The sequence below is a fragment of the Lycorma delicatula genome, chromosome 6 (assembly GCF_047948215.1).
Source record: "Lycorma delicatula isolate Av1 chromosome 6, ASM4794821v1, whole genome shotgun sequence".
NCBI classification, from domain to species: Eukaryota; Metazoa; Arthropoda; class Insecta; order Hemiptera; family Fulgoridae; genus Lycorma; species Lycorma delicatula.
In genome coordinates, this window is record NC_134460.1 from 12,439,926 (window position 1) to 12,460,996 (window position 21,071).

Sequence of the window (21,071 nt, forward strand, 5' to 3'; positions counted from 1 at the left end):
AGAAACAATTGAAAATCCCAAATTAGAAAGGTGTGTGAAGAAAAAATACTACTGAAGTAATGGAAATGATTAATGTCTCTACCAATAACCACCCTAGGCACGCATTGAATTAATTAGGTCTAAGTGGAGTTGGTAAAAAAAGATAAGATGAAAAATATTATAAACGTTTGTTGGAAACTTATGAATCTTTGTACTTTGACAATACTGTGAATAAACAGTTAGATTGCAAATTGCTGTGTTGAAACATTCACCCTATTCATAAAAAGTTGATATCAAAGGATGTTAGTAGTTGTAAAGACAACTAACAAACCAGTTTCTCAAAGCTATTTTGAAGGTTGGATGGGCATCATTGTAGTTTCCGAAGGAGATAACAGGGTACAATGATATTCAGCATGAAGGCACACATAAATTTTATTGCAGTGCGTTTGCAAATTTTATTGTTACCCATTGTAAATTGCTGTATGGTTTTTGTATATTTATACATTTCATAATGTTGGAGAGTGTCAAGAGTTGCGAATCTTTTCTGTGTATGTGTAGAATATCAAAGTTATGGCCATTGTTAGTTTGTAGTTAATTATAGTTTGTTTCTGCTAGAGGTTCCCAACATCAACTCTTTATTTATATATAAATTAAATTAAAATTCAACCTTACCAACAATTTACCTTGTGTTTTTTGAGTACTTTTGGTCATTCGATCATCAGAAAAAATTTTCTTTCTATTAAAAAGTATTAAAATTAACATGAGTATGTAGGAAAGTCGCAGTTGTTATAACAATATTGACTTTCCTACATAACAGATATAAATCACTTTTACACTATGACGACTGGTTGTTACGATTTTTAATATTTTATAGCTTTTGTATCTACTTATGTTAATTTTAATTTTAATACTTTTAAATTAAAAGAGAACTTTTCCTGATGATGGTCAAATGATCGAAAGTACTCAAAAAACACAGATGAATTGTTGTTGGTAAGGTTGAATTTTAATTTATTCTATTTATCTATAAATAATCTTATATACTAATGGTGCCATGCTTAAAAAATTAAATCAACCAATGAGGAAAGCTTTTAAGTGGAAGCCTTTCGGTATAATATAAAATATTCTATACTGCGTATTTTAATATAATTCCTGTGAAGCAGAATTGTATCCTGGCTGGGGAAGTTAGATCTTTGACCTAACCTAAGGAGATATTTATAAGAATAATTTGTAGAACTTTTGTTTGTCCTAGGGTTCCCATAATCCCCACAGCTCTGTTACACAATGAAAATATTATATGGAAAAAGGAATTCTGTAATCGTACATTGTTCCATCTATTATCAGTTATTGGTGGATATAGCTTTTATTCTATAAACTGAGCAACTTAGAGCAGGATTTTTGGTTCTTTGGTTCTCTTCCCTTTTTATTGAGAATTTTTTATTTAAATAAATTTTATGGTTATTTTATGTTTTTTTTTACATTTTTATTAAATTTAATTTAATTTTTTAATTAAATTTCCTAAGTTTGGATATCATTTATGATTACCCAAGGGTAGTAACTAAAAGCTTTATCTTAAATTTCTAAACCGGGACTATAGTTTATCAGTAATCTCCCTCAGTTCATCACAAAACATAGGCTTCTACAATGTCTCCTTATCAAGCAAAAGTTTTCTACTGGTTTTGTTTATTTTTTTTTCAAAATTGGTGAAGGATTTAAGCTCAAAAATATTTCATTTATAACTTTTAGTATTGTAAACAATTTATTTGCTATTTTATATTAAAATGTGTTTTTGAGGTTAAACTTTATAGTTTATAATGTACTGGTAATATTCAGCAGAAGTTTGTCATTGTTGTATAAACTGGTTTTGCTTATATTGGTGAATGGTGCACTATGATGGTATGGTTTGGCGTGGGTCCCCGCAGGCTTGCCAGCAGAGAGTGAAAGTATTCCAGAGCAAGATCACTGCCCGGATAGAAAGGATTAAACTTTTGGTGCAACGTGGGACGCCAGACCTTGACCCGTTGTTAGATTCATAACCCTTGTTTTCCTTTATCCGTAATACTGAGCATGTCTACGGAACCCTGACGGGTGGCAGTTTAAACTGACTATTACACTTCTCTAATTTCTGTCTCTCTTCTGTTTCTCTTTCAAAAGTTCTAGCCACCAGGCATCGTAGCTTCCACAAAGGTCTTGGAATGTGAACACAAAAAAGCATAAGTGTTTATATAACATCATTTTTATAATGTAATGTACATAAAACAGTATTTAGTATTAATCCATTTTTCTGTTTTATTTAATTAATTTTTTTTTTTTTTGAGTTCTTAGTCATCTAAATGTTGTGACATGGTTTCACAACTTTGTTTACTTTATTCATTTTTATATGTATGTATATATCTATAATCTTATAAGAAGTAATTTGAAACGAAATGAATTGAGACACAATTTCCGTTACCCTCCCCTCCATTTAGGCCCTTGAACGAGATGTGGAAAATAACCGAGAGCGCATCCAATTTCTGGTTCGGCAAATTCAAAGCATCGATCCGTTCCTTGGGAAATCACCAGATTTTATAAGTTTGTTGGCATTTGTTGAAAATAGAATGACTGGTATTAGTTTAGTCAATAAACAAGAACCGGTAAAAGATGATACATTAAATAAGGAATTTTTAGATATTGATAAATTATCATATGCAGACATAGCAGCTGGACGAACTAGTCCGAATATACTTTTAGAAGAACAAGAAAAATTTACAGGAAAGTTTAAAGAAATCAATATAGTTGGTGAAACAGTTGAACAGTTTTTAAAACAAGAGAGTCAGTTTGAAGCGGTAAAAGAACCTACTACTGTTGAAATGAAAGAAAATAACAGTACTTCAGAAGACATTCCTGTTGAAGTAGAAAAAGGTTCTTCTAAAAATAAATTAACAGAACGTCAAAGTAGACAACAAAACAGAAGACCTCAGATTGAATCAAAAAAACAGATCTTAGGATCCAATGATGTGAACAGTAGAGAACTCAAATCTTTACTTACCGACAAGCAAATGTTGTCAGTGCCTCAACAGAGGGCTGGCAGATCACCCAGTCCAATCTGGGTTAAGGGAGCGTCTCCTTCTTACTCACAAATTCTTAGGGGTGAATCGATATCTAGGCCACAGAGTAGATCTGGCAGTCCAGAAATTACAAAATTTGATCTGAAATCTTATGATAATGATGATTTCAAAGTTGAAGACTCTATTAATCAAACAGTTTCTATTGAACCTGAAACAATACAGACTACTGATATACTAGTAGAAAAGCCAGAATTTGTTTCTGAAGAAGACAATCAATTTCAAACACAAGAAACTACTCAAGAAATTCAGTATACTGATAATTTTGAACAGACTGTTCTATCCAGTAACTTACACTATACTTCAAATATTTACCAGTCGTACATCAATCCTCAACCTGAAGTATCCAGTTTCATAGCATCTGGTCAGCAGTTGATTAGTTCTGGTTTGGGAACATACCACACAGGTGCAACTCCATTTCCAGAAATGACAGAGGAAATTCAGTTTTCAACTTTGAATGACGATAAGCACACTGTATCCCATATCCCAGTTGATTATGAAACAGAACCACAGCAATTATCACATGTTGAACACCAAGAACTAGAACAACAAAATACACCAGATTTTGGGTCTACAACAGATGCATTATTTCCAGCTAAAAATCCTGATTATCAGACTTTCAGTGTCAGTGGTAATGATTTAGCATACACCATTAACGATAAAACCCAGTTGACATTAACTAGCGAATTTGTCAACAACGAACGCAACACAATTGGTGTATCATATGCTACAATCTTGGCTCAGGGCTTAACACAAAGTAAATCACCTGATGTTGTGTCTGAAGATACTTCTAAGGTGAATATTAAGCAACCATCCACACCTTCCTATGATAAAGAAAATGTCATTGGAAGTGTTGAAACAGTGGTTGAGATAGAAAGTAATGATGGTAAGTCAGATAAAAAGGAAACCGAAGCAAAAAGTAAAAGGAATAAGAAAGGAAAAATTGTTGATCAGCTTAATGAGCAACCTATTTCTGAAAATATGTCAATAAATGTTACCCATACACTAGTTGACGATGAAATGAAGCAGAAACAATCTGAAAATATCACCCAGTCAGTGGAAAATTCACTCACAGTTAATGAGAATAGGGAGATGGTTAATCTTGTCTCAAGTAAGAAAAAGAGCAAGAAGAATAAAAAGAAAACTAGTAATAATGAAAAAGACCAGCAATCAGATTCAAAAGATATTAGTGAAATTCAACAGGAAAAACAGAATATGATAAAACAAGATGACGAAAAGAAAGATAAATCAGAATTGGTTGTGAATAAAGTGGTTAATAATAAAAAAGGTTTAAAAAATTCAAAAAGTGAAAACTTGAAAGATATCAGTAATTCTAAAAAAGTTAAAGAGAAATCACCAGAAATAACAGACATCAACAATTGCAAACTAAAAGAAGAAACTGAATTGTTCATAGATGCTGAAAATAGTGTAATTAGGCCAGTAGAGAATGTTACACGATCTGAAATCATTGTAAAATCAAAATCATTTAATGCAGAAAATGAAAATAAAAATTCAAAAAAGAAAAAGAATAAATCTTTGAAGCCAGAAAATAAATCACAGTTCCAGGAAGCTGCTGATGAAAATGTTGATGAAGTAAACAATTTTGTATTAAAAGTATCAGAACAAGTAACACCAGAACATATACATATGAAATCAAAGAAACATAAAAAACTGAAAACTAATGTGAATACCATTAGTAATGAATCAGGAAAAGAAGAATTGAATAAAGAATCTGAAAAAGGATTAAATGAAGCAACGCATGAATCCGAAAAAATACATGAAATAACAGATAAAAAATCAAAGAAAAAGAAAAAAGGAAATAAACTGACAAACGATGTAACTTGTGAAGAAAAAACTGAATTTTCTCTGACTTCTGAAGCAGTTACTCAGATTATTTCTGATGTTACAACAATAGAAGAAACCACAAGCTTACAAAAATCAATGAAATCAAAGAAAAAACAGTCACAGCTTACATCTCATATTGTAAGTGAAAGCGATCATTCTACAGCAATAAATAAAAATTATAAACAAAATAAATTAGATAATCAGAAAAATATTAAAAATAATAAGATCGAAAAATGCTGTATCAAAAATGGAGAAGTAGATAAAGTAAGTGCTGTGGAAAATAATGAACCGAAGAAATCAAAGAAAAAGAAACAAACACAGTCTGAAAAAACATCTGCTAATGCTGGTGCTATTTCTTCAATAACAGATGAAGTAACATACGTACCTGCAACAGATGATAAATGTTCACAAGAAACTGGAAATAAAGAACAAAGTATAATCACAAGTAAAGAATCTGAAGAAAATAAAGGAAAGAAATCTAAAAAAAGAAAAACCCCTTGTAAAGAATCAGTTTCAGACTCAAAAGAACAAACACTGCTTGGTGATTTGAAGGATATGAAAACACATGAAGATAAATGTCTTTTAGATGTTGCTAATACTAGTCATGACAAAAAAAATATTGAGAAATTAGAACATAAAAAACGAAAGAAAACAAAGGAAATAGAAGTAAACTCGGTACAACCAAACACAGATGGCATGGAACCAAAACAACAGATATTGCCTATTGATAAAAGTCACAGTTTGAAGAACACGCAATCAAAAGAAGAAAAATGTCAATCAGATGTTACTCATGAGAAAGAGTCTGTTGAAAAATCAAAACGTAAAAAAGGAAAGAAAGCAAAGAAAGAAAAAGATGCAAACTCAGCCCACTCAATGCCAGAAATTGTAGAACTAAAAGAACAAGTATTGTCTTCTGATAAGGGGCTTTGTTCGAAGGATATGAAACCACACGATGAAGACAAATTTCAGTTAGATGATACTACAAGGCATGAAAATAAACATATTGAGAAATTAGAACATAAAAAAGGAAAGAAAACAAAGAAGGATATAGAAGTAAATAAAGCACAACCAAACACAGACACTAAGGAAACAAATGAACAAATATTGCCTATTGATGAAAGTCTCAGTTTTAAAGATGTGCAATCAAAAGAAGAAAAATGTCAATCAGATGTTTCTCAAGAGGAGTCTGTAGAAAAATCAAAACATAAAAAAGGAAAGAAAGCAAAGAAAGAAAAAAATGCGAACTCAACTTCACCACTGTCAGAAATTACAGAACTAAAAGAACAAATATTGCCCTCTGAAAAGATGCCTAACATGAAAGATATGCAACAAGAAGACAAATGTAAATTAGACATTAGTACTACAAAACATAACAAACAAGAGGATGAAAAATTTGAACATAAAAAAGGAAAGAAATCAAAGAAAGATGTAAATACAAATTCAGTTCAAACAAAGACAGGCAATAAAGAATCAAAAGAACAAGTACTGCTTCTTGGTGAAGAACTTTCTATGAAGGATATGCAACCACGAGAAATTAAATGCATATTGGATGAAACTCATGAGAAACAACCTGTAGAAAAAATTAAACATAAAAAAGGAAAGAAAGCAAAACAAGAAAAAGACGAAAAACAAGCTCAATCGGTGACAGAGATTACAGAACAAAAAGGTAAACAATTAGAGGAAGCTAAAAGACAATTAGATGTTCCTAAGAAAAGCCATGATAAACAACCTGTGGAAACATTGGAACCGAAAAAAGGGAAGAAATTGAAAAAAGAAATAGAAAAAAAATCAACTCAACCAATTTCTGACAAGATTGAACAAAAACTAGAAATATTGAATTCAGATGATCATGGTCTGAATGATGACCAGCAGCAACTAGAAGATAAATGTAAATTAAATATAACAACCACTCATGAAAAAACATCTACACAAAATATTGAACACAAAAAAGAAAAGAAATCAAAGAAAGAAAAAAATACAAAAGTAACTCGACCAAATATAGACAATATGGAACAAAAGGAAGAAATATTGCCTGTAGATGAACGTCTTAATTTGAAGGATGTACAACCAAAAGAAGATAAATGTGAACTAGATGTTCCAGTTACAGGACATTATGAACAAACTGTAGAAAAAATTGCACACAAAAAAGAAAAGAAATCATTAAAAGAAACAGACACAAAAACAACAGAACCAAGTTCAGACAATAGAGAACAAAAAGAAGAAATATTGCCTTCAGTTGATTATATTTTGAAAGATGTACAACCACAACAACATAAAGGTCAATTAGACGTTACCATTACAAATCATGGAGAAAAATCTGGAGAAAAAATTTCTCATAAAAAAGGAAAGAAATTAAAGAAAGAAATAGATACAAAAACAACAGAACAAAGTTCAATCAAAACAGAACAAAAAGACGAAATATTGCCAAAAACAATAGAACCAAGTTCAGGCAACATAGTTCAAAAAGAAGAAATGTTGCCTTCTGATGATCTTGTTTCAAAAGATGTACAACACGAAGATAACTGTCAATTAGATTTTGACGTTGCACATCATGAAGAACAATCTGTAGAAAAAATTACACATAAAAAAGGAAAGAAATCAAAGAAAGAAGATACAAAAACAACAGAACCATGTTCAGACAATACTGAACAAAAAGACAAAATGTTCCCTTCAGATGATCTTGTGTCGAAGGATGTACAAACACAAGAAGATAAGGGTCAATTAGATGCTACTGTCGCAAGTCATGATGAACAATCTGTAGAAAAAATGGCACATAAAAAAGGAAAGAAATCAAAGAAAGAAATAGATACAAAAACAACAGAACAAAGTTCAATCAAAACAGAACAAAAAGACGAAATATTGCCATCAGATGACCTTGGGTTGAAGGATGTAAAAACACAAGAAGATAAAGGTCAGTTAGATATTACTGTTACAAGTCATGATGAACAACGTTTAGAAAAAATTGGACAAAAAAAAGGAAAGAAATCAAAGAAGGAAACAGATGCAAATATGACAGAACCAAGTTCAGACATTACCGAACAAAAAGGAGAGATATTGCGTTCAGCTGATCATGTTTTGAAGGATGTACAAACACAAGAAGATAAGGGTCAATTAGATGTTACTGTTGCAAGTCACGATGAAAAATCTGTAGAAAAAATTGCACATAAAAAAGGAAAAAAATCAAAGAAAGAAATAGATACAAAAACAACAGAACAAAGTTCAATCAAAATAGTACAAAAAGACGAACTATTGCCATCAGATGACCTTGGGTTGAAGGATGTAAAAACACAAGAAGATAAAGGTCAGTTAGATATTACTGTTACAAGTCATGATGAACAACGTTTAGAAAAAATTGGACCAAAAAAAGGAAAGAAATCAAAGAAAGAAACAGATGCAAATATAACAAAACCAAGTTTAGACATTACAGAACAAAAAGGAGAGATATTGCGTTCAGCTGATCATGTTTTGAAGGATGTACAAACACAAGAAGATAAGGGTCAATTAGATGTTACTGTTGCAAGTCACGATGAACACTCTGTAGAAAAAATTGCACATAATAAAGGAAAGAAATCAAAGAAAGAAATAGATACAAAAACAACAGAACAAAGTTCAATCAAAACAGAACAAAAAGACGAACTATTGCCTTCAGATGATCTTGTGTCGAAGGATGTACAAACCCAAGAAGATAAGGGTCAATTAGATATTACTGTTGCAAGTCATGATGAACACTCTGTAGAAAAAATTGCACATAAAAAAGGAAAGAAATCAAAGAAAGAAATAGATACAAAAACAACAGAACAAAGTTCAATCAAAACCGAACAAAAAGAAGAAATATTGCCATCAGATGACCTTGGGTTGAAGGATGTAATAACACAAGAAGATAAAGGTGAGTTAGATATTACTGTTACAAGTCATGATGAACAATATTTAGAAAAAACTGGACAAAAAAAAGGAAAGAAATCAAAGAAAGAAACAGATGCAAAAACAACAGAACAAAGTTCAATCAAAACAGAACAAAAAGACGAAATATTGCCATCAGATGCCCTTGGGTTGAAGGATGTAAATACACAAGAAGATAAAGGTCAGTTAGATATTACTGTTACAAGTCATGATGAACAATGTTTAGAAAAAATTGGACAAAAAAAAGGAAAGAAATCAAAGAAAGAAACAGATGCAAAAACAACAGAATCAAGTTCAGATAATACAGAACAAAAAGAACAAATATTGCCTTCAGATGGTCTTGTTTTGGAAGATGTACAACTACAAGAAGATGAAGGTCAATTAGATGTTACTGTTATAAATCATGATGAAAAATCTGCAGAAAAAGTTGTGCATAAAAAAGGAAAGAAATTGAAGAAAGAATTAGATATAAAAACTACAGAACCAAAAGAAGAAATATTGCCTTCAGATGATCTTGTTTTGAAAGATGTACAACCACAAGAAGATAAGGGTCAATTAGATGTTACTGTTGCAAGTCATGGTGAACAATCTGTAGAAAAAATTGCACATAAAAAAGGAAAGAAATCAAAGAAAGAAATAGATGCAAAAACAACAGAACCAAGTTCAGACAAAACAGAACAAAAAGAAAAAATATTCCCTTCAGATGATCTTGCATCGAAGGATATACAAACCCAAGGAGATAAGGGTCAATTAGATATTACTGTTGCAAGTTATGGCGAACAATGTGTAGAAGAAATTGCACTTAAAAAAGGAAAGAAATCAATGAAAGAAGTAGATACAAAAACAGCAGAACCAAGTTCAGACTATACAGAACAAAAAGATGAAATATTGCCTTCAGATGGTCTTGTTTTGGAAGATGTACAACTACAAGAAGATGAAGGTCAATTAGATGTTACTGTTATAAATCATGAAGAAAAATCTGCAGAAAAAGTTGCGCATAAAAAAGGAAAGAAATTGAAGAAAGAATTAGATATAAAAACTACAGAACCAAAAGAAGAAATATTGCCTTCAGATGATCTTGTTTTGAAAGATGTACAACCACAAGAAGATAAGGGTCAAGTAGATGTTACTGTTGCAAGTCATGGTGAACAATCTGTAGAAAAAATTGCACATAAAAAAGGAAAGAAATCAAAGAAAGAAATAGATTCAAAAACAGAACAAAATTTAGACAGTACAGGACAACAAGATGAAATATTGCCATCTGATGATCTTGGGTTGAAGGAGGTACAAACACAAGGAGATAAGGGTCAATTAAATGTTATTGTTATGAGTCATGATGAGCAATCCGCTGAAAAAATTGAACATAAAAAAGGAAAGAAATCAATGAAAGAAATAAATACAAAAACTATTGAACCAAGTCCAGACAAAAGTGAACAAAAAGACCAAATATTGCAATCAGATTATCTTGGGTTAAAGGATGTACAAACTCAAGAAGATAATGGTCAATTAGATGCTACTATTACAAGTCATGATGAACAATATGTAGAAAAAACTGCACATAAAAAAATTAAGAAATCAAATAAAGAAATAGATACAAAAACAACAGAACCAAGTTCAGACAGTATAGAACAAAAATACAAAATATTGTCATCAGATGATCTTGAGTTGAAAGGTGTGCAAACCCAAGGAAATAAGGATCAATTAGATATTACTGTTACAAGTCATGGTGAACAATGTATAGAAGAAATTGCACATAAAAAAGGAAAGAAATCAATGAAAGAAGTAGATACAAAAACAGAACCAAGTTCAGACTATACAGAACAAAAAGATGAAATATTGCCTTCAGATGGTCCTGTTTTGGAAGATGTACAACTACAAGAAGATGAAGGTCAGTTAGATGTTACTGTTATAAATCATGATGAAAAATCTGCAGAAAAAATTGCGCATAAAAAAGGAAAGAAATTAAAGAAAGAATTAGATATAAAATCTACAGAACCAAAAGAAGAAATATTATTGCCTTCAGATGATCTTATTTTGAAAGATGTACAACCTCAAGAAGATAAGGGTCAATTAGATGTTACTGTTACAAGTCATGATGAACAATCTATAGAAAAAATTGCACATAAAAAAGGAAAGAAATCAAAGAAAGAAATAGATGCAAAAACAACAGAACCAAGTTCAGACAAAACAGAACAAAAAGAAAAAATATTCCCTTCAGATGATCTTGCATCGAAGGATATACAAACCCAAGGAGATAAGGGTCAATTAGATATTACTGTTGCAAGTTATGGCGAACAATGTGTAGAAGAAATTGCACTTAAAAAAGGAAAGAAATCAATGAAAGAAGTAGATACAAAAACAGCAGAACCAAGTTCAGACTATACAGAACAAAAAGATGAAATATTGCCTTCAGATGGTCTTGTTTTGGAAGATGTACAACTACAAGAAGATGAATGTCAATTAGATGTTACTGTTATAAATCTTGATGAAAAATCTGCAGGAAAAGTGGTACATAAAAAAGGAAAGAAATTAAAGAATGAATTAGATATAAAAACTGCAGAACCAAAAGAAGAAATATTGCCTTCAGATCATCTTGTTTTGAAAGATGTACAAACACAAGGAAAAAGTCCATTAAATGTTACCGTTACAAGTCATGGCGAACAATCTGTAGAAACAATCGAACATAAAAAAGGAAATAAATTAAAGAAAGAAACAGATACAATAACAACAGAACCATGTTTAGACAATAGAGAGGAAAAAGAAGAAATATTGCCTTCAGATGATCTTGCATCGAAGGATATACAAACCCAAGGAGATAAGGGTCAATTAGATATTACTGTTGCAAGTTATGGCGAACAATGTGTAGAAGAAATTGCACTTAAAAAAGTAAAGAAATCAATGAAAGAAGTAGATACAAAAACAACAGAACCAAGTTCAGACTATACAGAACAAAAAGATGAAATATTGCCTTCAGATGGTCTTGTTTTGGAAGATGTACAACTACAAGAAGATGAATGTCAATTAGATGTTACTGTTATAAATCATGATGAAAAATCTGCAGGAAAAATTGTACATAAAAAAGGAAAGAAATTAAAGAAAGAATTAGATATAAAAACTGCAGAACCAAAAGAAGAAATATTGCCTTCAGATCATCTTGTTTTGAAAGATGTACAAACACAAGGAAAAAGTCCATTAAATGTTACCGTTACAAGTCATGGCGAACAATCTGTAGAAACAATCGAACATAAAAAAGGAAATAAATTAAAGAAAGAAACAGATACAATAACAACAGAACCATGTTTAGACAATAGAGAGGAAAAAGAAGAAATATTGCCTTCAGATGATCTTGCATCGAAGGATATACAAACCCAAGGAGATAAGGGTCAATTAGATATTACTGTTGCAAGTTATGGCGAACAATGTGTAGAAGAAATTGCACTTAAAAAAGTAAAGAAATCAATGAAAGAAGTAGATACAAAAACAACAGAACCAAGTTCAGACTATACAGAACAAAAAGATGAAATATTGCCTTCAGATGGTCTTGTTTTGGAAGATGTACAACTACAAGAAGATGAATGTCAATTAGATGTTACTGTTATAAATCATGATGAAAAATCTGCAGGAAAAATTGTACATAAAAAAGGAAAGAAATTAAAGAAAGAATTAGATATAAAAACTGCAGAACCAAAAGAAGAAATATTGCCTTCAGATCATCTTGTTTTGAAAGATGTACAAACACAAGAAAAAGGTCCATTAAATGTTACCGTTACAAGTCATGGCGAACAATCTGTAGAAACAATCGAACATAAAAAAGGAAATAAATTAAAGAAAGAAACAGATACAATAACAACAAAACCATGTTTAGACAATAGAGAGGAAAAAGAAGAAATATTGCCTTCAGGTGATCTTTGTTTGAAAGTTGTACAACCACGAGAAGATAAATGTCAATTAGATGTTACTGTTATAAGTCATGGTGAACAATCGGTTGAACCTTTTGCAAATGATAAAGTAATAAAATCAAGGAAACAAATTGACACAAAATCAACAGAACCAATTTCAGATAACACAGAACAAAAGGAAGAAATATTGCCTTCAAATGATGTTGGTTTGAAGGATGTACAGCCACTAGATGGTAAAAGTCAATTAGATGTTATAGTTGTAAGTTTTGACAAACAACCTGTGGAAAATATTGCACATAATAAAGGAAAGAGATCAACGAAGGTAATTGATACAAAATCAACCGAACCATTTTTAGATAATACAGAAGAAATACTGCCTTCAGGTGATCTTGGTTTGGAGGATATACATCAACAAGAAGAAATATGTCTGTTAGGTGTTACTGATAAAAGTCATGATGTACAATCTGCAGAAAATATTGCACATAAAAAAGTAAAGAAATCAAAGAAAGAAATTGATACAAAATCAACAGAACCAATTTCAGACAATACAGAACATAAAGCAATAATATTGCCTTCAGATGACTTTGGTTTAAAGGTTGTACAAGCACAAGGGGATAAATATCAAATAGATGTTGCTGTTACAGGTCATGATGAAAAATTTGTAGAAAATGTTGCGTATAAAAAAGGAAATAAATTAAAGAATGAAATAGATATAAAAAAAACAGAACCAGTTTCAGACAATGCAGAACAAAAATTAAAAATTTTGCCTTCAGATGATCTTTGTTTGAAGGATGTGCAACCACAGTACGATAAATCTCAGTTAGATATTACGGTTACAAGTCATGATCAATCCGTTTCACATAAAAAAGTAAAGGAATTGAAGAAAGAAATAGATAGAAAATCAACTCTGCTGCAGTCATATGATACACAACAAAAAGAACAAATCTTACCTTGTAATATTATTAAAAAAGAAGATAATATCTGTCTTGATTTTAGAACTTCTAAAAATGTTTATGTTCCTTCAGAAATGGATATTGGCAATCTTTCATTACATACACCTGAAGTTGAAAGCACTGATGAGCGGCAATTGAGAAAATTAGTGGCTGAAGAAAAGGTTTTATTGACAGAACAATTTGCCAGAAATGTTCAGTCAGTAATCAGAGAAATTTTAATAACTGGTTCAGTGGAGGAAAAACGTAATAAAAATGTCACAGATAAAACAGAAATTCCTAATAATCTACCAACAACCAGTAAAGGTAAAGAATCTGCATCAATTAGTGCTGATTTTATTGATGTTCAAGAAGTAACAACTACTATACCATCTGATAAAAATATCACAGTTGTGAGCAGTCGCGCAATATATGATAATAATTTTGTTCACAAGCCTGTCAAAGTTTCTTCTAAATTAGTTGGTTCAAAAAAGAAAGTAAAACATGATAAAAATGAAAAAAGTGATGATCACAAAATGAAAGATAGGAATAAATCTGTTAAACCTGAAATTAAAGAAAAAGTTGATTCAGTTGACCCAAGTGAAATACAAAAATCAGCTACTGAATCTATACCTGGGGTTTGTGAATTCACTGAGAAAATTACATTCAGTGATGGGGGAATTATTACTGAAAAATGTCTTACGGAGTTCCAGAAAGCTACGAATGGAAAACCGGCTGAATTTTCAAAAGCTAAAGTTATTAGTAAACATCCAGAAGGTGAAAACGTACAATTACCAAAAGTTTCTGATGGTAATCTGATTACTAGTAAAGAAACTGATGTTGATGACAATAGTTTTCTTTCAGCCAGCATAGAGAAATTGCCAGTAGAATCTCAATTGACAGAAAGCATGGTCAATATTAAAATAACCGAAAAATTGTCTGAATCAAGTTATAAAACAGCTTCTTGTGGCGATATTATAAAAGAAACAAAATCTACAACCGGAACAGAATTGATCCATACAGGACCGAAGCTGGACCCTAGCTCCAGTCAAAAAATAAAAAGTGATGATACCTCATCATCAAAAAAGAAACATAAAAAGAAAAAACCTGATAATAAAAATATTTGTAGTGATGAAATTCATGAAAAAAGTATAGAACCCCAAGAATCTGGGCAAAACACAGAAGACGCTAAAGATATTAAACCAGAATCACATAATCTTTCTCGTGCTGAGTCTTCTGCTGTATTAGCATTCACACCCAAATGGATGATGCAGAAGCAAACAGTATTTCCTTTAGAGAGTAATGAAAAGAAGACATTTGATTCTAAAATTGCTGATCCTGTAGTAGTATCAGGTGATAGTACAGCTCTAATAATAGCTGAAACCAATAATACTGTTAAGGTTTCAAATGAAAGTGATGGAGTTGTGACCCCAGAAGAAAAGCATAATAAAACATCAATTAAAAGTGGTCTTGAAGATTTTTTTGTGTCACAAGCTAAAGAATGTGGTATATTTGGTTCTGTAAAAGATAGGCAAAAGCATAAAGCACTGCAAATGTCTGCTTCATCTGTGAAGAATGATAATGTAGAGAAATCTGATAAAAAAAAGAAGAAATCAAAAATAATGTCAATAAATGCTGATTCCTCTAAAGTCAGCCCCAAATTAACTGAAAATAGTTTTACCGTTGATAAAATACATATTATAAATGAAGAAAAAGGAATTGGGGATGAACACAGTTCTTTATTTAAGGAAGAATCAAAAAATCCAATACCGTCTGTTAAATCAACATCGGAAGAAAAAAATAAAGCCACCATTTCTTTAAAATGTAATGATGATTGGCTTGACATTTTAGATAGTCCCGTGCCAATTGATGATTGTGATGATGAAAGTGAAAGAATTGCTCAACACATTTCACCTTCAGAACAGAAAACTGATGATGATAGCAAATCGCATGAAAAAGAAATTAAAACAAAAGAGAATGTAAATAAAAATAAGGTTATTAATCTACCTGTTGAGGAGACACCAAAGTATGATTTTTTTGCAATTGCAGAAGCCGAAAGAAAGTTTGTAAAATTAGTTTTAAATAATTATAACGATAAACAGCATCATATAAAAAGTAATAACAATGAATCTGTCGTTTCAAAACACAGTTCTACAGTACACTCAGAGTTATCTTCAGAAACTAGAAAGTTATCGATAGAAAGACCTATTTTTCACGCAGAAGATAAAATTGAAGAAATACCAGAAGAAAAATGTGATGAGATGAAGATCAGTGATCCAGACACTCCAAAAAGATTTGTTGAGGATGATTTCTTTAAAAATTATTCTAAAGATAGTCAGTCAAGAATAGATAATTCAACTAATTTATCACTGAATACTTCAAAATCACTCGGCCAAGATGAACCTACATCAAACATTAGTAATCTGAAACAGAATTTAGATGAAGAAAATAACAAACAAGATGACTCTGTAGGTTCAGGAATTGATAATATTATGTCTCTGTCAAGATCACCGCTAGCCACTATTGATTCAGAGGGATTTATTAAATTTATTCCTAAGAAAGATCTTCGTAAGGAAAAATTAAGAACTCGTGCCGACTCAGATAAAAAATCTCATGTTGAAGATAAGAAGCAATCATCGATTGATGATAATGATGTTTATAAAGAAGGTAGAATTCCTGCAGCTACATCTGATACAGAAAAAATAAAACCGAACGGGGTAAAATCAAAAACCGAGATTAAAAAACATAAAGAGAATAAAAGTGAAGGAAAGCCAAGTAGTACTAAAGAAGTAGAAAAAGAAAGAGTTGAAACGAAAAGAGAATTTGAATCTGAACTTAAAACACCTACTAGTATAGAGCCTCATGCGGGAATATCTGAGACCGAGTGTCAAATAGATAATGAATTACCAGTTAACCTTTCAAATGACAATTTCTGGATCGGCAGACGAATGTATCATGACGCTGAAGTTAAGTTTTTTGAAACTGCATGCAAGGGTCATAAAAAACATAAACCGATAAACGTAAATAAATTTGAACGTAAAGATGACGATAATGATAATGAAGGACCTGGAAGTAGTGGACCTTCCTCACCTAATCGTAAAAATAAAAAAGACAAAAGAAATGGTGACCCAGAACAAGGAACGGAACGGTTGACTGCCGATTTGCCGTCTGGTCTTGGAGGCTGGTCGGATTATAGCACATATATCTCAGACGAAGATCCAACGAATATGAAAAGAAATGCAGCCGACGCAGAAGTCAGCAAACCGTACCGACCAGAAGACAGCTCAACAAGCCTAGTAAGCAATAAGGTTCGAAAAATAATGTCCATGTTCAAGTAATTTTTTTATTTTTATTGCGTGGTGGTTTTGTTTTTACTGTGTTGCTGTCTGCCCTGTTGTTTTCTACTGCTTTGCATATCAGAATGTATATTTTTGTCTCGTTTCCGAAGAGTATTTTATACATGTCTCTTCATAAGTATGTTGTGCTTACCTTTTGTAGCAGCAAAATTGTTTTTCTCTATCTGGTTTTTTCCAATTTTTGTGATAATTTCTAACAATCTGATTAAAAGCAAACAGTAAAAATAAATGGTGAACAATGAAGTATTTATAAAAATATTGTAGTTATTTTAGTAAATGTATAAAAACATAAATTTTATTAATATCTATAATATTTAAAATGATTACTAATCTGATTTCACAGAATACGTGTGCGCGTGTGATGTGTGTATATGTATGTTAGTGTGATTCTACAAAAAATTGTTTTATGTTTTAACAGAGTATTGTTTTGTTTATGGTTTTTATATGATAAAGACCTCTGTGGTTGTTAAAAAAAATATGCGTATTGCATAAACGATAAGCTATATTTAAGAATAAAAAGCAAAATAATTGAAAAGAAAGAGAATGGCCCGACAAAGGCGGCATGATGAGCATGTGGGTGGATGGTCCTTATACTTCAGCCTGGATTACTTTTTATTTATGCATTCATACATAACGGTTTTACTTCTACTTCAAAGTGAACGCTTTTACATCAAAGTTTATTGTTTTCATTCATTTAAAACGTTATAGGCTTGTTAATGTTGTGCGTATTTGTGTGTGTCCCTGCTTCTATATGTTATTGTGTTTAATTATCTCTACTGTAGCGTATTTTTTGACTTTGGTGTTAGAAATAACCCCTGCGGTTGTTCACCATTAAAAAGATATCTGAATTATTGTTCTTTTACAACAATGATTTTTCTTCAGATTTTAGTTCAGACTTTGACTCTCTCATGAATCAATCTCTTTCTCATTTATTCAGTTTTATTTGCTTTTTTCTTCGTTTTATGTACGTCTTCGTAATTTTTTTCTGTAAAAGTTTTATGCCTCTTTTTCTGCGATATTGATTTTAATATAAGTTTACAGTTTCAAATATTTTCTCAACAGCGGTTGTCCGTTTGCCTCCACGTTATTCGCTTTGTTACGTACAGAATAGTCGTTATAATTAACCCTATAAAAAAAAATTCCAATTTCTTTCATTTTAAATGTATTTTAGGCATATTTGCGACCATATGTCTTAGCCTCTCAGGTTATAATTCTTTTATTTGTTCGTTAGAATATATTATCTGGTGGATATGTTATACTAGCAAGTCATATTGTCGTACACTTGGACGTTGACCACAAACTAGTATAACTTGTATCTTGTAACGTGCCGTTGTTTTTGCTAGTGTTTTTGGACTGTAATAATTGGTTGTTCACCCTTTAACGATTTCTGAATTATACATTAAAATCCTTCATTAAAACCCTACTTTCGATATGTTAGATTTTGTTTAAGTATAGCTTGAGGTCTAGAACACATTTGCTTAAATTTTTTGCAGTTTTTAGTAAGATATAGATTGGATTACGGCTCGGACGTTTAATTCTTATCTCGGACGAAATGGTACTTAACTGAATTTTATAATGACCTACCTCGACAAGCACAAGAGTAAGCCCTTAAGCGGAAACTGGTGAACATCTTTGTGGCAGAGATGAGAACAGCTAGAACGGCACAGCACCCTTATTAAAAATAGGAAATGATATTATTTACAAGAATTCATCGAATGTCTGTTTCATACAGCCACCTCGATTAACAGCCCATTAGGAATGGAATGGAATGCAAAGTTGGCAGGAGTTTATTACTCCCTACTCCATCGCAGAACCTGGACAGAGTCCCTTGCTGCTGGATGATTCTAATCGGGCTTGTTTATTAAAAGGGTTATTTTTAATCTCGGATCTAGTTTTTCAAGTTTTGTTTATTATTAATTTAGTGAATTTAAGACGGATTTAATTGCATTCCAATCCGTTGTTAAACCAGCGTTATCGAACCCATTTCATGGGCTGACCGCGGAAGGCTAGGCTTATAAAGCCTGTCCTCCCGACGTAATTCCCCTTCAGACCGTCCACTGAAGTCCTTTCGGTGCTAACTCTTTAATAGGCTAGCAGGAATACGCCACAACGGGGCACTAGCTATAAGGAGGGAGCAATGCGTCCCCTTTTCCGGAGGAGTCGCAATTGCTGGGTTATTTTGTCTTACTGTAAGTTTTGAAATAGGAGAGGTTGTGTAGAAGCTCTTCATCCGCTTCTGGTATGGCTGCCCTTCAGGACGCATCTCTGCTGGGCTCTGTTCCGGACTCCAGTCCGTGATGTTGAGGCGAGTGGTTGGTCTTCCTTCTTCTTCTCCCTCTTCTTCTTCCGAAGACCTCTTCGTTCTTCTTTGGCCTGCACTTTCCAAGAATTGGTAGTAACCGAAGTTACATACCATTAACCTTGTAATTCCCGAAGCCCCGAAGGGCTGAACGGGGGAAAGTGCAGGTTTCTTCGTTCTTCTGTGCTGTCAGTGGCTGCTGGGCAGGTGACTGCTGGGCTTGCGACTGCTGGGCTGATGGCTGCTGGGCTCGTTCCCTCTTTCTTCTTTCTTGAAAGGAAAGGAAGGTAATAGGGAACTTACAAATGGTGATACCAATTCGCGATCGCGGTTTTGGGGCGGCGATTTTCTGGAAAGAAGTAAACAGTAATTATTCACTCCACGTAATTATTAACCTTCAGACACACGTGTGTCTGAGAAGGGGTTGGGGGGACCGTGTAGCCGCAGTGAAGAAACCATTTGTTTTTGTGGTGGCTGTTGGTATCTGCAACAAAAGAAGCAGAACACACACACGAGAAAAAAAAAAAAAATTTAATTTAGACCGCGTTTTTGTTTTATGCGCGACTTACCGTATTTGAAGTCTTCAAACTATATAACTCGCGAAAAAAAAAAAAACTATTCACTCGCGACCCCGGAAACGCGTCTGACGCACTATTCCGTTTATGGCTCATGCGATATGGAGGCCCCTAAGCCTGGTTTGTCGTAACAGCCCATTAGTTATTCGAGCTCAGCGTTTATTTACTGCATTCTCTCGAATTATCGGCTGTATTCGCTGCCCAGCAACATGCTTAGCTTCCACGGGAACTTCCACAACTTAATAAGTCAAATGCTGATAATAAATACCATACTAAATCGCATAATAAGAGTTATGCCAAATTTAATAATTTACATCGATCGGTCTCAACAGGGTGATTCTCTAGCAAATTTCTATGTAGCTAATCAGATAACTTACATGTTCAGTCTGCCTCATCGCTGCAGTATGTTTAGTATGAGACTACGACATACTTCATCGTGTCTTATTCTTTTATGTTCTAATTCAATAAATGTTATTAAATCACTGTTTTACATAGCCGCCACACATCCGATAATTCAGGACGATCACGCGCAGTTTCTTTCTCAGCAATCGGAATATACATTTCATTTTTGTCTTAATTCCTGGCCATATGAAAGAGGTGAGCGCCGTTAAGGAGGATTGCGTTCAGTCAATTTTCGGGTATGATATTATTCGTTCTGACTGTAAGGTGGTGATTCGTTAAACGTCGTTTGAAGGAGGTTTGATAGAATAAGTTTTAGCAATAAACTGCGTCAAATTAAATCAAGTGTATTGCCGTAGAAGTTGTTAATGAGATACAGTCTTAGTGAAGAAGTTGCCATAGTCTGTGTTCGGGGGACGTACTATGTTGTTAATCGATACCTCATGTATGAGGTATCGATATCATCATTATTATGACGTATCGATGAGGTATCTTTATTACTTCTTGACTTTTCACGTTTGTGACACCGACATATTGTGTCGATACCAGACATATCGTCGTTTGACATTACATTTCGAATTGTCCGTCGGATATCTGCCGCGTAGCTTTGCGTCCATTCTATTCGATCTTGTGCCGTATGCATTAGGCTTAATAGGTTTCGACCGTTAACATAAAATTTGATTTTGTTTTGGATGGCGTTGTGACCGAAATTGAAAAATTTTTTAATTTTTGAAATCAGAGTTTATAATGTATTTCATTACAGTTAATTTTCAAGGTGCCCTTTACACT

The 21,071-nt window shown here is 32.5% G+C and overlaps 2 protein-coding genes across 3 annotated transcripts in view; both read left to right on the top strand.

Annotated features, from left to right (window-relative positions):
- The window catches only part of Msp300 (Muscle-specific protein 300 kDa), a 764,465-nt gene extending 762,234 nt beyond the window's left edge, over nt 1-2,231 (top strand). For both annotated transcript variants that reach the window (XM_075369201.1, XM_075369200.1), the window contains one exon: nt 1,899-2,231. In XM_075369201.1, the coding sequence (XP_075225316.1) occupies nt 1,899-2,012 (114 nt within the window). In that variant the 3' untranslated portion in view covers nt 2,013-2,231. The remainder of the gene's footprint in view (nt 1-1,898) is intronic.
- A 197-nt stretch (nt 2,232-2,428) lies between these two features.
- The window catches only part of LOC142326609 (uncharacterized), a 215,841-nt gene continuing 197,198 nt past the window's right edge, over nt 2,429-21,071 (top strand). The window contains exon 1 of the mRNA XM_075369199.1: nt 2,429-16,961. Within this exon, the coding sequence (XP_075225314.1) occupies nt 2,574-16,961 (14,388 nt within the window). The 5' untranslated portion in view covers nt 2,429-2,573. The remainder of the gene's footprint in view (nt 16,962-21,071) is intronic.